The following is a 14,983-nucleotide window of genomic DNA, read 5'->3' on the forward strand; positions in this document are numbered from 1 at the left end:
AGAATTGTTCTATTACTGTAGGTAAAGGCACTTTCACAAAGGCCCCAGCGATGCAGTTTGTTCCACTGAGAAGTGAAGGGTGCACGTCCCTGTCATTTCTAGTGTTACGCCTTTTCTCAAGACGGTTTGCATGGTTCTCTCTGGGAATATCTAGATCGCTAACTCTCCTTTTCCCTTTCGCCATTTGCCCGGCCCATCTTTACCAGTTGGCACTTGTTCCTCTACACGCTGGTCTGCCCCCATTCCCGCTCGCACTCCTGGGGGCAGCCCCTGCGCGGCTCCCACCCCGCCAGACAGCTTCCTTTTCAGCTCTCTGCCCCTTTTCCATCTGTTGATCCGGCTCCTCCGCTCCTTCCCTTTCTGCTCCCACTTTTCTTTGCCGATCTCACGTTTTAACAGCCCCGTTCTCTCTCACCCGTTTTTCCAGGCCGGCCTGCTCCCCCCACCCCACCCCCGCCGCCAGCATTCCCCTTTCTCCTGCGAACCCCCCCCCCCCCCCCCCCCCCCCCCGCCACCTCGCACTTGTTGCCCACGGCTGGAGCTGCTCTGCTGGGTGAAGCGGGCCCTGGGCGCGGGCAGTGGCCGCAAGGCACCGTCCTCCCCGCGGCACGGCGGCGGCCGGCCGGTCGGCGGTCCCCTCCGCCCCGCCCCGCGCCCCGCCGCGGGGGAGGGCCCGTCTCGCCGCGCAGATGACGGGCAGGGTGGGAGGCCCCGGCGGGCGGCTCGGCCGCGGCACCGCAGAGCGGGCGGGAGAGGCGGGCCGCAGCCGGCGGCGGGAGGGGGGGAGGCCGGGGCGGGGGGGGCAGCCGGGGCCCGGGGCGCGGAGCCGGGGGGCGGAGCGGGGCCGCGCGGTGCTGAAGGGACAGCGCCCGCCCCGCCCCGCCCCTCCCCTCCCGGGCAGCCACCGGGAGCCCGGCGCGGCGCCCCGGGAGCGGGGCGGGGGGACCCGGCCTCCGCCCTGCCCCGCCCCGCCCCGCCCGGCGCGGCGGCCCCGTCCTGCCCCCCGCGGCAGCGGCTCCCCGGGCCCCGCGCACCCGCCACCGCCCGCCCGCCGCGCCGATGCCGGGCGTTGGGGCGATCGGAGCGCGGTGCAGGCACCGGCCGCGCAGGAGCCCCGGGAAGAGCCCCAAGGCGGAGCCGGGCCCGGCCGGGGCCGCCATGGACGCGGCGATTTGGATCTATCAGTTCCGGCTGATCGTGCTGGGCGACTCCACCGTGGGCAAGTCCTGCCTCCTGCACCGCTTCACCGAGGGCCGCTTCCCGGGGCCGCTGCACTCCGACCCCACCGTGGGGGTGGACTTCTTCTCCCGGCTGGTGGAGATCGAGCCCGGCAAGAGGGTCAAGCTGCAGCTCTGGGACACGGCGGGGCAGGAGCGGTTCAGGTACTGGACCCGGCATCTTCCCCACACCCACCCCCCCAAAGCCCCCCCCCCCCCCCCCCGCCCTCCAAACCTGCCGGCCCCCGGGCACACCCTGTCCCGCAGCCCCGGTCCCCACCGCCCTCCCAGCACCGTATCCTCATCATTCAACACATCTCTTGACCCCCACCCCCCCCGCACATCTTGCTGCACTCACCCCTAGCTGCTGTGCCCCAAACAGCCTTCCACCCCATTGCCATCCAGCCTCACCACCCCATTGCCTGCTGGTGCCCCCCAGCCCCATGGCCCACCCTCCCTCTCACCCCACTGCCCACCAGTTCCCCCCTAGGATCTTCCCCCTTTCCCCCCGCCTTTCCCTTCACACCCACCAGGGAACAGCTACCCTTCTCCTCCCGGCTCACACTAGGGGGTAACAAGTGGACTTGCCCTGTTTCTCCTTTCCTCCCCCATCTTTGCCCTGACGCCCTGGACCCAGGGTAGCAAACCCTCCTCCTCATCTTCTTCCTTCTTTGCAGCAGGAGGCCCCTGCTTCACTCCACATTTCTTACTTTGTCATCACCTCCGAACTCATCCTCCCCTGCAGTATTTCCCTCTGCCGTAACTCTCCCTCCCATGCAATCTGGAGAGACCAGGCCACCTCCCTGCTCTTCCTCCTCCCAGCACAGCAGCACTGCGAGCACCAGTGCAGCCTTGGCGGTGTGGAAGCCGCTGGGCAGCCGGCTACAGTCCCTTATTAGTGTTTTATCTGCCTTCTGCACCTGCTCTGCACTGATGGTTGCCAGCAGCCTTCACTAATACCTCTATCATTTATAGTGTAGCTAATCTAGCTCAAATGCTGCACTGAGTATTAAATCCTCTCCTTTCTCTTCTCTGTCACAGTCAGGTAGCAAAACTACCCTCTTTTCCTGCCCCAAAAGAGTCATGGTCATTCCCCAACATATCAACTGGTACTGTCGTTCACTCATTCTTGTGGCTCTGTTTTATCTGTAGTGCTTGCCGCTTAGGCAAGTTGTGTACGGATTTTAGTCTGGACTTGGGGTTCAGTAGGTCTGAACTCGAGTGGGAGGCTAACGCATAGCCCATCTATGTGGTACCTGACCTACGCACTTGTTGTTACTGGGATGCTAGCAGGAGGGTTGAAATGGGTCTCTTCACTGGCCAGAATCGATTCTTTTATGTTCTGTCTTCCGCTGCAACAGTTGTGCAGATTCTTGCACTCAGCTGAAGAGGTGGGATTTCACCATCTTACCTTTTAGTTTCAATAACAAGCATTACAGTGAAACAACAAAAAACTTTCCTGGGCTTGCATGAGTCCCAACTTTATATGTATTTTTGCAGGCAGGCCTCTGAAGGGTTAGCAAAGAAATTAACAGTGAAAATAGCAGGCTCTTAGCATTCTTCACCCTCCTTGTGCTTTTCACCAAAGAACATCAAATACTTGTAAATAAGTGACTTAGAATGTGTATCTTTTTTTCAAATTTGTTGACAAATAGCTGGGATAGCCAATGACAAGGCACTTGACTGAAAGGAATGCAAATGCAAAGAATTTTGCATACATTTTAAATTAAATGATAGCCATCCTTTAACCTGGGAAGGCTCAGGGAGTATACAGTGATGAGTCATGCAGTCAGTTGCTTTTGAATTTACCATTAGTATACATCTGTGTTTTTTCTAATACCCAGAAGATACAAACTGAAGGAAGTAGTTTTAAACATTTGTGTTTGTTTTTCTGCTAAGAGTTTCTTGTCAGTTTGGGTACCAAATGTCATAGCATTTATTGTGTAATCTGTTTTATACTTACTCAAGTAAATTATAAATATTTTACTAAGTTATACACCACAGGTTAAAATCTTGCACATTCTGTTTTCTGCTAATGGAGAGGACTACAGATCACAAGCAAATATTGTCTTCAGGAAGAACTAATTATTCCAAGAAGTAATCTAATTTTGTGGAATGCCAAGCAGTCTGCAGTTCTGATTCCCAGTCCTGCTCTGGTTCACTTTCATTGGGACTTTAGAGGAGGTAAAACCTGGGTTTAAAGGTCCTGGGGAGTTCCCTGTGTGCAGGGCAAACTACTGGCTGCTTAATAACCCCCTTTTTTTTGATCCTGGGCATTAGGAATTCCCAGGGGAAAAGTAAAGGGTGACACGCCTGCCATCACTCTCTTTCAGAGAGCATTTAATTTCTTGGAGAAACTGTTTTGGAAAAATTCTTTTATGTGTCTAGTTCATTGATGTGGCTGTATTTGAACTGGATTTCATGGCTGGTCTTAGAAATCATCTTTAACATGCACCGTTTGCATTACTTCTCAAATAAAAGTAATTCTCACCACTTCCACAAGCGTGAGCAAGCTGCAAACAGTAGTGCTGGGCAGTTTTCTTATTTTGAGCTCAGACAGGGCTGTTACTGACTATATTTACTTTGACATCAGTGAGGCATCGCTAAGCAGAATCTCGGGTTGTGCTAGGTGCCATACAGACAACAGCAACGTAATCAATAACTTTAACACTTTACTAGAACGAGAACCTACAGACTGGCTTGGTATAGACTGAGGTCCATAATGCAGACTAAGGTAAATGAGGGATACAGTTTAGGTTTCTTTCTATCTTGAGATTAGTTGTCATTTAGAGCAGTCTGCTGCTTTGGCTGTGTTTCAAGTTGTCTACTTTGCTGTGATTTTGTTTGCTTGTTTGTTTAATTTTCCTTGTTAATAAATCCAACAATATATTTAAATCATGGAACTTCCAAGGCTTTAAAGTGCTTGATAGTGGTGCTAAGACTGAGAGTTCATTTCAAGAACATAGGAGCAAAATATTGTGGGGATGCCTCAATTATATTTACTCACATTTTAGTAGACCATGATATTAGATACATTCCGTTTCTAACACATGGCTTGAAAAATAAAACACCATCCTTATTCTTCTTTTTGAGTAAGCAATGTGTATTTTAAAAATTAATACCATTACAATGTAGTCTTTAGTCATAGTATAAAAATAAGTCTTCAAAATTAGATAAAGCTTTTAGTGAAAGTTTGGTTCATCTGGTAAAGATCAGTAAGATCATAGAAAGAAACAATGTGACCAATTTAAAGTCACCCTAAAGCCACAGTCTGATGTGATTAATACATCTCCTCATTCATTTTTAGAAAAAAAATATTCAGTGACCATCATCTTACCAAGGTTTTTCTTTAAAGTATTAATTAGAGTCTTGCATCTTGAACCTAATATTTACATTAAGCTAAGGGAATGACTTCTGTTCTAGATAGTATTTTCGCCTTCCATAATGGTAGTTTAGGCAGAATTAATTAGTGGAACCAACACATACTCTACATGGGAAGTCATAATTTCCAAAAGAATTTAGGATCTGCATTCAACAAATATTCCCAATTAAAACTAAAGACTTCAAAGTTATCCTTTGGAAAAACATTCTAACATATCATTATGGTACATTACAAAACGTAACTTCTTGAGGAGCAATCTCACCTCCAGCAGTTTCAAATACAGAACCATCTGGAGGAAACATACAGCATTCAATATCAGTGTTGCAGTTCCCTTTTAATACTTAGTGCAGTCTCACCTTTTTAGCATGTTCTAATAGGGAAAAACTGATTTTCTCCAGCCCTTTATCTGTATTTACTTTTCATTTATTACAAATCCCAAGCGTTATATGAAATGAGCAAAAGTATTAGTCATACAGGTATTCTTGCTGAAAATAAAAACTTAGGATGGTCTTGAGGATGCTAGGACAGTCCATATTTAACAACAGCATAGATAAGGAGCTTTGTAATCTCTATATGGAGCGGGGGAGAAAATAAAAATTACCTTTTCAATAGTGCTTATGTCAATTTTTGTAATTCTCAGGCAAAGATGGTATAACAGTTCACATATTTAGCATGGACGCTGTAGCACACCCGTCATCAGCGGCTGGTGTGACATGCATCTGCAGCCTGAAAGAAGAGGAGCTGCACAACCACACAGGCCTCTGGTCACCATGGGGTCACAGTCACCTCTATTAATTAGGAGGGTTGTTTCCTTTCATTTAGTGTAGCCATGGGAAGCAGACAAACTCCCTCCCAAAACACCAGCTTGCACCATGAACAAGGCCCAGGCAAACACGTGGGTTTGGGCACTTCCATTAGCTGTTGCTTAGAGAAGGGTTCAGAGCCTTCTGTGGAAGAGGAGCTGAGAGGAGGCAGCAAGGAAGTACTGAGTATGAAGGAATAGAAGACGAAGTGTTGTCGGCAGAGAGATAAGACACATGAATAAAGACAGATGCAGGGATGGATTTAAGAGTTCAGTCCTCCTTTCATTCAAAATCATGGGCAGATTTACCAGAATCTAAATCTGAATGAAGTTTTGCTTCCTACTTCCAACCAGCACCTCCTCTGAATAGTTTCCTGGAAGGAGATGGCGGGCTTCATTGATGTCTCCTCAGTTTTAGAAGAAAGACTGCTCTTTGGCCATTACTTTTTCATCCTACTCCCACCTGGCCCTAATTTAAGGCTTTCCCTTGACTAAAGAAAGTACTCCCCTCTCCCTCCTTCCCCACAGAAAACTAATCATGGTTCTGCACGTAACACATTCCCTTCCATAATGCTAGTTTAATGCCATTAATTAGCTGAACCAAAGTTTACACAAAAAGCCATCATTTCAACAAGAATTTAGGATCTGCACGGGAATAATTTGAGATATGGAATTTTGAATATCCTTTATGAATAAGTTGGACTACATCAAACCTGACCTGTCACAAGTTCATCATCCTGACTTGAAAAACCTGCAGGACCCTAGGGTTTTTTTCCTTCTGCTCAAAAAGTGACAATAATAAGGGAGTTAAAAACTTCATTTTGCTTTTAAAGTCTGATCCTGCAGCACTTACCACAGTGTGTGTAATCATGTAAGTGGATTCTCTGCTTGTGGAAGAACACAAGAAAGGCCAGTCTGATTTTGTCTATGGCCCACACTCATATATATTGCCCTTGCACTTAGTTTTATAGAGAAAAAAACAAACTAAACCAAAAGCAAAGACACCTGCTAGACCATCTAAGTCAATGCTCTTTCATTCTTCCTAGGTGTGATACAGGGCATTAGTAAGTGAGAAGTACATCCACTTCACACAGTTCATTTTCCAAATAACTCTAAGCTGCCCACTGAAAATATATGTCTATACTTAATCTTCTCTGATTCTCATATTTAACTCAAATATTTTGCATCTGTAAAATGTTTCAGATAATGTTGAACAACCTACTACATTCATGTGCCCAGATATTTTTCTCAGTTGAAGTCCTAAACTTTCTGCTTCAAAATTTTGTCTTATTTGTCAGGAGTGCTTTCTTTTAAAATATAACTGAAAATAATAACTCACCATAATATTAAAACTATTAGGATATTTGTAGACCATATTGTAACAAATATCATCCTTTTCTCTGATGTTAGGCAATCACATAACATGGTATTGTGTGTAACATGTATCTTTAAAACTATCCGTATTATTTTTTTCTTTTTGTTACTGTTTTCTAAAGACTCTCTAGTATATCAACCTTTTTTTTTGGTAATGATAAAACTAATTTCAAATTATACATACCAAAAATACAGAAAAAACGACTGCTGTCTCTCCCATATGTTCACCCAGTTTTTGTGAGGTACAGCCCAAAGTTACAGATGCTTTTTAATCATCTCTGTTACAGGCAATACGTACACATAATTAAATATAATGGCTTAGATCATCAGCTAGTGTAAATTAGCATATCTCTGCAGAAGTGAGTTACAACAGATGAGGATTCTGACTGCTGTGTATAGGCAACCAGTAACACATGGAGGGCAGTTTTTCAGTATTCCCGATCATAGACACATGATATAACCTTGTACTCTATAGAAATGCTTGGTAAATGATGCACTGCATTTTCAATCCTAACCTACTTTCTTCCCTGGCTAATGCATTTCTTTGGCACAAGTATTTTTAAGATTTTTTTTTTTAAATTAAAATAAGTTGTATTAGCTTCCACTTCTCCAAACTGGATCCCATTTTTGTCACCTGCTTCTCTTCACTGCTCTTTGTAGGACCACTTTAATTATTTTAATGTATTCATTTGTGTTTGCAACTGCTCTACAGCAAAAAAAAAAAAAAAAAAGCTTAAGAAAACCTGAAATAGATCTTTATGGCACCTTTATTTAATACATCCCAAAATGTGGCACCCTTCATTTACTGTCAAATAATTTTGCAAAATCATGTGTCATTTTTCATATCCAGGGTACTTCAGTTAATCTGAGAGTAAGATCCTGTTGTCTTCACATTCGAACTGCTCAGAGACTCCATGGACTCTCTTGCTGGGAACATAGAAAAGATCTTTCTAAACATAAGCACAAACAATCCCTCCCTGTTATCTAAATAAAACCATTTCAAATGCTGTTTGCTGTGACTAAATAAATATAGATATGCCAAAAAGCCTTATCTAGCTATGCACCTACCTATCTGTAATATGACTATAGCTGCTAATTATACCTCTATGTTTAAATTGTTATAAAACACTGTATGACATGCGGTGAACTGAAAATCAGAGGGAGCTGCTGTTATGGAAAGATATTTTACTGTGTACAGTTCATCCTGATTCCAGAAGTTTTGAGGCTGCATCTTTTTCATAATTACAAGATAAAATGTAATTAATCCTTGGCTAAATTATAATTTCAAATAATGACTGATAATAGACATTGTGCACCTCACTTCAGCTGGACAATACTTACATATACACTAACTATATATATATATATATATATATATGCGCTAGTAATGGGTGCTTGCATCCATTCCTTTAAAATGTCTCTTTTCACCTTTTTCCGCTATTGCCTGTGATTGGAGACTTACAATCATTTTTTACTCCCTGTATCTTTCTCTCTCTCTACATTCTAACAAGTATTCTTCTAGAGCATATTAAAAATCTTTTCAGCCAGAAGAAGGGCTTCCTTCTTTCAGAATTCCTTCCAGTGGAATAAAGAGGGCTCAAAAGTAGAAAGTATCTATTGCCAGTCCTGGGAGTCTTTTGAACCTCTGTGTGAGAGAGCTGCTGGAGGCAGAAGTGTTCCTTGCCAGTGCTGTAACAAGTGTGTGTTTGCCCAGCTCAGTTACTTTTGGACTGTTTTGTTTAAGCAGTTTCCTTTCTTAGTCTGTTACTTGTTGACTTCTGCAAGGACAAAGAATTATGATTAACTGTACGAACTTTTCTATCAGAGAATTTTTCTGCAAGGAATACAAAATGATATGCTTGTATATTGGTAAAATGCTCCAGGTTTCTCAACACCTGCCTGCATATTTGTTTGAAATAATTGATTAGAACAAAGTGAAGTGCATGTTTGTATAAAGCTGAAGGACGCAGACTTTACACAAGTATATGAGACTTTACAACAAGTATATGAGAAATAAATATATATTTTTTATTTGGTGAACTTGCGCCACAGTTTGCTAATAAAGAGTACTTTGCAGCATAATTCAGCATTCAAAATTTGCACTAGAGATGTAGGCTTCAAGAATGTTTAGAACGTGACTTTTGAATGTAAGAAAAAAATGAAGGAACATTTTTGTGTGTAGAAGTTAAATTAGTAAATTCCAATTAGTTTTAAAAAAGCAAAGATATTTCATAAAACTTATAGTAGATAAAAACACATTGCCACATGAAAAAGTAATCTATTTATGAATAAAAGGAAAATGTATTTTAAATTTTTTTTTTTTTCTTCACAGATCAATAACACGATCTTATTATCGCAATTCTGTGGGTGGCTTACTAGTGTTTGACATCACAAATCGACGATCTTTTGAACATGTGAAAGACTGGCTAGAAGAAGCAAAAATGCATGTGCAGCCCTTTCAGATTGTGTTTCTGTTAGTAGGACATAAATGTGATTTAGTGTCACAACGTGAGGTTACAAGAGAAGAAGCTGAAAAACTGTCATCTGACTGTGGTATGAAATATATAGAAACTTCAGCAAAAGATGCCACGAATGTTGAAGAGTCCTTTACAATTCTTACACGAGACATCTATGAACTTGTAAAAAAAGGAGAAATCTCAATACAAGATGGATGGGAAGGTGTCAAGAGCGGCTTTGTTCCAAATGTTGTACATTCATCAGAAGAAGCTGTAAAACCCAGAAGACAGTGCATCTGCTGAATTTGTAGCATGCCAAAGAGCACATCGGGTGTTCAGAAGATGATGCCAACCTAAATAGCAGAATAATAATTTTGGAACAATATTAGATCATGACATAGCTGAATCATAGAATGGTAATTTGTTTTTGTATCCTTCTGTCTAGGTCATAACTTCATAAAACTTTAAGTGCTTTTTTCCTTTTCAGAGTACAATAACTTCGTGTGGTCTTCAGGAAAAGAAATTATATATTGCTAACGGAAAAACTAATCCTATAGCAAGACACTGAGAAAGTGCAATAATTGTCATGACAACATCCTCTCTTGGGCTTTGAATACTGTTTAAAATCAAGGCTTGCTAGGTGAGGATCAGATGAGCTCATGCATTACTTTTGTTTATCCTGCCTTAGATTTGGACAAGAAAGTATTATACCGTATACTTTTCTAATGTGATTCTTTACTCAAGTGCAGGGTTGCTAATGACCATTAAAATTTAGAATGCTATAGAATTTCATAATAAAGAGAACTGTAAAGAAAGAAAGAAAGCTAAAAGATTGCTCCAATAGCAAACACTTTTGATATGACTACGAATACAAGCCTTACTAAAGAAAAAGAATGTTTTAGAAAAGATGATTTATTTGTATACGAAAACGGGGAATAGAAGCAATGAAATTTATTATTAAATATTTTCTAAATTGCCAATGAAACTAAATGTAATACCACATATGATCCAGCTGTTGTTTGACTTGTATACGAAACAGATTTCCCAACCACCAGAGTTACATTTTGGTGGCCGGATCCTCAGCTGGCTAACTATCATAGCCACACTGATGCCTAGGGAATTATGTTAATTTACACAAACAAATTCCATGTTAGCTTTAAAAAACAAATCTACTTCAAACTAGAAGTAAAAATAAGTTAAAAAGTGCTGCAGCCCATGGGAACCCAGGCCTTAAATTTTAATAGAGCAAGGATTGTTTTATTCTCAGCCAGCAAATACAAAACTGTTGTCTCAAAAATGAAGGTTTTAAAACCAAAACTGTTATAAACAGAGTGTTTGGAGAGGAGAAAATTTCTAAAATAATGCTTGCCTACAGAGAGGAAAGTTGGAGAACCCCTGTTCTAAGAAAGCAACACATAATAGCTTTTAGTAACAATAATAATAGGAGAAATCTGTGATCATGTGGCATTTTACTGAGCTTGAGGTCATCTTCCTGCTCCACTGAATATAACACACACAAGCTTTATGCAAACTATGCCCTATATGTCTAGCACTTAAATACCAAATAAGTGTATTGCTATTTTATTGTAGTAGTATAACAAGATGACTTGATCTCCAGAGTTGATAAGCATCTACAGTTTATCTGGGCATACTCATAACCACTGAACATCAAGCCAGTTATCTTCATATAAAGGTGTGTTATCGTGTTAGAATTCTCCATTTTCAAGACCAGGCAACAAGTCTAACTAATCTAACATTTTTCTTCAACAAACATATACTTCTTTTTCTTTCGGGTTACTTTTAGGTCCTTTTACAATACTTTTGTAAATATTCCATCATATGGAGACATGTTGTTTGGTTCCGGTTATTTTATTCATTTAGGGCCACTAAAATTACTCAATTCCAAGGGAACTGAAAGGTTAATTTTTTCAATGGCCTGAGTCTCACTTGCACTGAGGCACAGTTACACTGTCATAGAAGGATACAGAGGCCTTAATATAAACAGGAATCAGCCTTAATTCATTAGCAATTAAAACAGTTAATTCTAGTCTCAGCATGCCACAAAGTAATTGTCAAGAGCCTGATTCTCTATTAAACTACATGTATTGGTTGTTTACACCAAATCAATTCTGATTTGAGGGCATTTTAGGCCCTCTTTACAAAGTAAACGTGACTACTAAATGCTAAAAGGTAGTGCAGAATCAGGCTGTGTGCATTTGACACTGATTCCCCTATGATATAGGCCTGTATTGTGTATCTCAGAAGATCTTCTCTTACTTGTTTAAGAGGATAGAATGGGCCAACAAATACATCGGTGGCTGGGGAGTCAACAGACCCAAAGTCTACCACTGCTTCACTGCGTGTTTCTGAGCTAGGCATTTACATTTTCTGTGCCTCACCTTCTGTATCTCAAAAATAGAGATGATCGTTCTTCCTCGAATTCGCAAAGACTGCTGAGACCCAATCTGACTGTATGATCTTCAGTCTGGACTCTTCCTCTGTGTGCTACCTGTTGTAGAATGTTTAGCACCATGGGATGTGGATACTGGTTTCTTCTGCCATACCAAAAAAAAAAAAAATTAAAAATATTAAAACAGCTTTATAAGTACCAGGTATTGCTATTACTATGAATCTACATTTCATTACACGTTTCATTACTTTCAGGTTAAAAACTTTTATCTTAAACTTTTCTTCCTGAATATTCTGGAGCCAATGAGCTTTTCATTCTGTATGAAAAAAAATCAGGTCTGTTGGGGTAGAAGGGACTGGGAGAAGAGGGGAGTGGAGGGGAGGTATGCACAGAGAAATAAACAATCATCAGAACAGAGCCTTAATGATCTCTGCTGTCAATGTTGTACCTGTAGTGTCACATTTATTACACGGGGAATAGAGCTTTTAACCAGATTCAAATGTGTAAGGAACTGGTATTGTCAATGCAAGTAGAAGAGAAGTTCACTGCATTTTAAAGTATTGTGCACATAGTTGTTTTATTGTAATTCCTAAAAATGTAGATTAACATGTAAATTCAAACATTGTCTATCTTGATACATTAAACCACTACTGTACCTTCTCACTACACACTTGCAGTTAATAGAAATGTCTGATAAATAGATTTGCTGAAATATATAATTTTGTTTTCAGGTACTTTGCAGTACAGTATATAAGTAACAGCTTGAATAAGCTGTAGATCAAATTATAGTTCAGTGCATGTATATTCTTTTTTCCCCCAAGGAAGGGCAAATATTGATACCAGAATGAAATTTCCAGAAATTACAGAGATTAGAGGAATCGCATTTGTCAGCCAAATGAATAAGTAGAAATTATTTACTAAGAAAACATCACAAGTTTGAAAATTAAAGTTTGGTAAATCCCAGTTACGAAAAGGAAAAAAAAACTGTTGAAAGAGTAAACAGTTTGTATTTGGATTCATAGGCCTGGCAAATGAATGGATATAAAATACTGTTCTGGACTCCTAAAATGTTTAAACTTTCACTGCTTTTATTTTAAGTTTGATAAAGGGAAATAAATATCTTCCTCTACTCATTTAAATATTTTACACATGAATTCTTCAGATATTTTTGCTTGCTTATAATTGCTTCTGTCTCGTGTGAGAAGCAGAACCTAGCCGCACACCCTAGGAATCAACCTAGGAAAAAATTTTGAGGTAGCATCTGTTCATACTATTCATTTATGCCTTTGGTGTGGAACAGATTTACCAATCTAACTTCAAGCCGGTGACTGTCCTGTGCTCACAGAAAATAATGCAGGCTTGACTGAGCACCCATGTACACTGCAGTTGCTCTGCGCTCAGATCCCCTCTGCCACAGCCAAACTGTTGCAGGTACCCAACTTGCCTGACTTAAAAGACAGGTGGATGCACCGTGCCCACAGATACTTCAGTCCCAGTGTTTCAGCTGCCTTATAGATTACATGCTTCATGGCACTCTTTTTACATAACTAACAGCCAGGGAGAGCACTTTTCTCCCAGATGTAGACCCCACCACATGACATCAGCTTCTCCAAGTCTTCACCCTTGCCTGTCTCCAGGAGCTGGCACAGCAACCTTATTCATCATTGGAGAGGAAGGAGGGTTGAGGGTTTATACTCTACATGGGCATGGAACCATACCACAAACATGCTGGACTGTTTAAGAAATCATTAAATATCAAAACACAATTGTCAATAGTAAACATCTGCATTGCTCATTTCTCAAGAATCCAGAGACAATCTTTTAAATAAATGAATGAAATTAAAATTCTAAAAGAGGAATCAGTAAAATACAAATCTCTCTAAAAAGCTTAATGGATAGGATTGCACGACAAAATAAACAGATTCTAACAAAAAAAAGTCCAAGCATTTGTGTAATGATCCTCTGCTCTAGTACTTAACTGTATGCTGTTTAGTACTTACTAAACTGTAAGTTTCTTAAGGATAATAAAGGTATAACTGAATGTATTTAAAACTAGAAGAACTTAATCAAAAATTCATCTGCCTGATCCTCAGAGAAAAAAAAAAAAGACTATTTCATAAATGCATGTATACTTACTCCCCAGCTCATTTCTTGTAGTAATTCAATGTCTGGATTTAGTCTACATTCTGTAAGGCTCTCTGAAAACCGAATACCTACGTATGCTGTCATTTTACTCAGCAATATTTCCTCCTCTGCGAAGTGAATACAGCTGTGGAAAAGTTGAATTTTACTTCTGAGCATGGCAGAATTGTTTATAACATTTCAATTAATTTGCAAATCTGATGATAGCAATGCGATTGAAGACATGCTAGTTGAGTGTGATATAAAGATTAGGTAGTTGTACAGGTTACTGAAGTCAATTTGCCTTGCCTAATACTTAATTAGTGGGAGTGTAGCATATGTGTGAAGAAAACTCAGTTGGTTTTGTGAACCCAAAAATGTTTTGCTAAGCAGGGCTTTTAACATGGAAGAGCCAGCTCTATAGACACAGGACTCCACAGAGCAATCGGTTTTCTTCATGGAGTTGCTGCTCCCACAAGCAACCAGTGGAACAGTAAACCTATGGCTAAAATGCATCCAGGAAAAGAACTTGATGGCACAAATCCCCCAAGATATAATATACACACTGTGTGCTTTTTACCCCTGGTGAGACAGGGAACAGATGTCCAGCAGCCAACACCACCACAGCACTTGCATGGCATCTCCTCCCACAACTGCCCCTCGCTCACAGAGGCCAGACAGGAATGGGAGTAGCAGGCTCTTTAGTAGGGTAGGTAAATCTTCATTTAAACTTAAACTGAGAAATCCAAAATCCCAATCCTGAGCTTCTAGGATGGATCATCATCTTTGAAAGTATTTAATTCACTCATTTCTCAGAGAAAATCACATTTTAGGCTAGGCCCGAGCTACTCAAGGATGGACACTCAGTGTATAATCTGTTGAGAGACTAGTACTCCATGGGAGCAATTCTGTAAACCAGCTGACACCAACCTTCAGCAGCCTCACAGGCTACAAGGGCAGCTCAAACTAAGAATAACCCTGATTACCTTCACAGGCTGCTAAAGGGCCACCTTGCTGCTAAAGGGCCACCTTGCAGCTAAAGACCTTCTACAGAAACCTAAGAGTAGAAGCAGTAAGAAGAAATTCTGTGCACTGTAAATAAAATCAATGTTTAGGTAAACAAGCTGAAGTTTCAGCTCTAGTTCCATTACTGTGATTCCTCATTGCTGCGGCTTCGAATCTGCTTGTGTGCAAACTGATTTTTCCTGTTCTATGAAAACT

At 41.3% G+C, this 14,983-nt stretch overlaps 1 protein-coding gene across 1 annotated transcript; it reads left to right on the top strand.

The window, feature by feature from the left end:
- Window positions 1-990: 990 nt before the first annotated feature.
- Window positions 991-11,837, top strand: RAB39A (RAB39A, member RAS oncogene family). The gene is made up of 2 exons (XM_032990833.2): window positions 991-1,382; window positions 9,108-11,837. Exons 1-2 carry the CDS (start codon window positions 1,060-1,062, stop codon window positions 9,532-9,534), a joined length of 750 nt encoding a protein of 249 aa, XP_032846724.2. The 5' UTR covers window positions 991-1,059; the 3' UTR covers window positions 9,535-11,837.
- The last annotated feature ends 3,146 nt before the right edge of the window (window positions 11,838-14,983 follow it).

The sequence above is a fragment of the Tyto alba genome, unplaced genomic scaffold (assembly GCF_018691265.1).
Source record: "Tyto alba isolate M040663 unplaced genomic scaffold, T.alba_DEE_v4.0 Super-Scaffold_2, whole genome shotgun sequence".
NCBI lineage: Eukaryota > Metazoa > Chordata > Aves > Strigiformes > Tytonidae > Tyto > Tyto alba.

Coding starts and splice junctions, on each gene's coding strand:
- RAB39A (XM_032990833.2), top strand. CDS start 1,060: ATGCCGGGCGTTGGGGCGATCGGAGCGCGGTGCAGGCACCGGCCGCGC. Junction 1,383..9,107: donor GCGGGGCAGGAGCGGTTCAG/GTACTGGACCCG, acceptor TTTTCTTCACAG/ATCAATAACACGATCTTATT.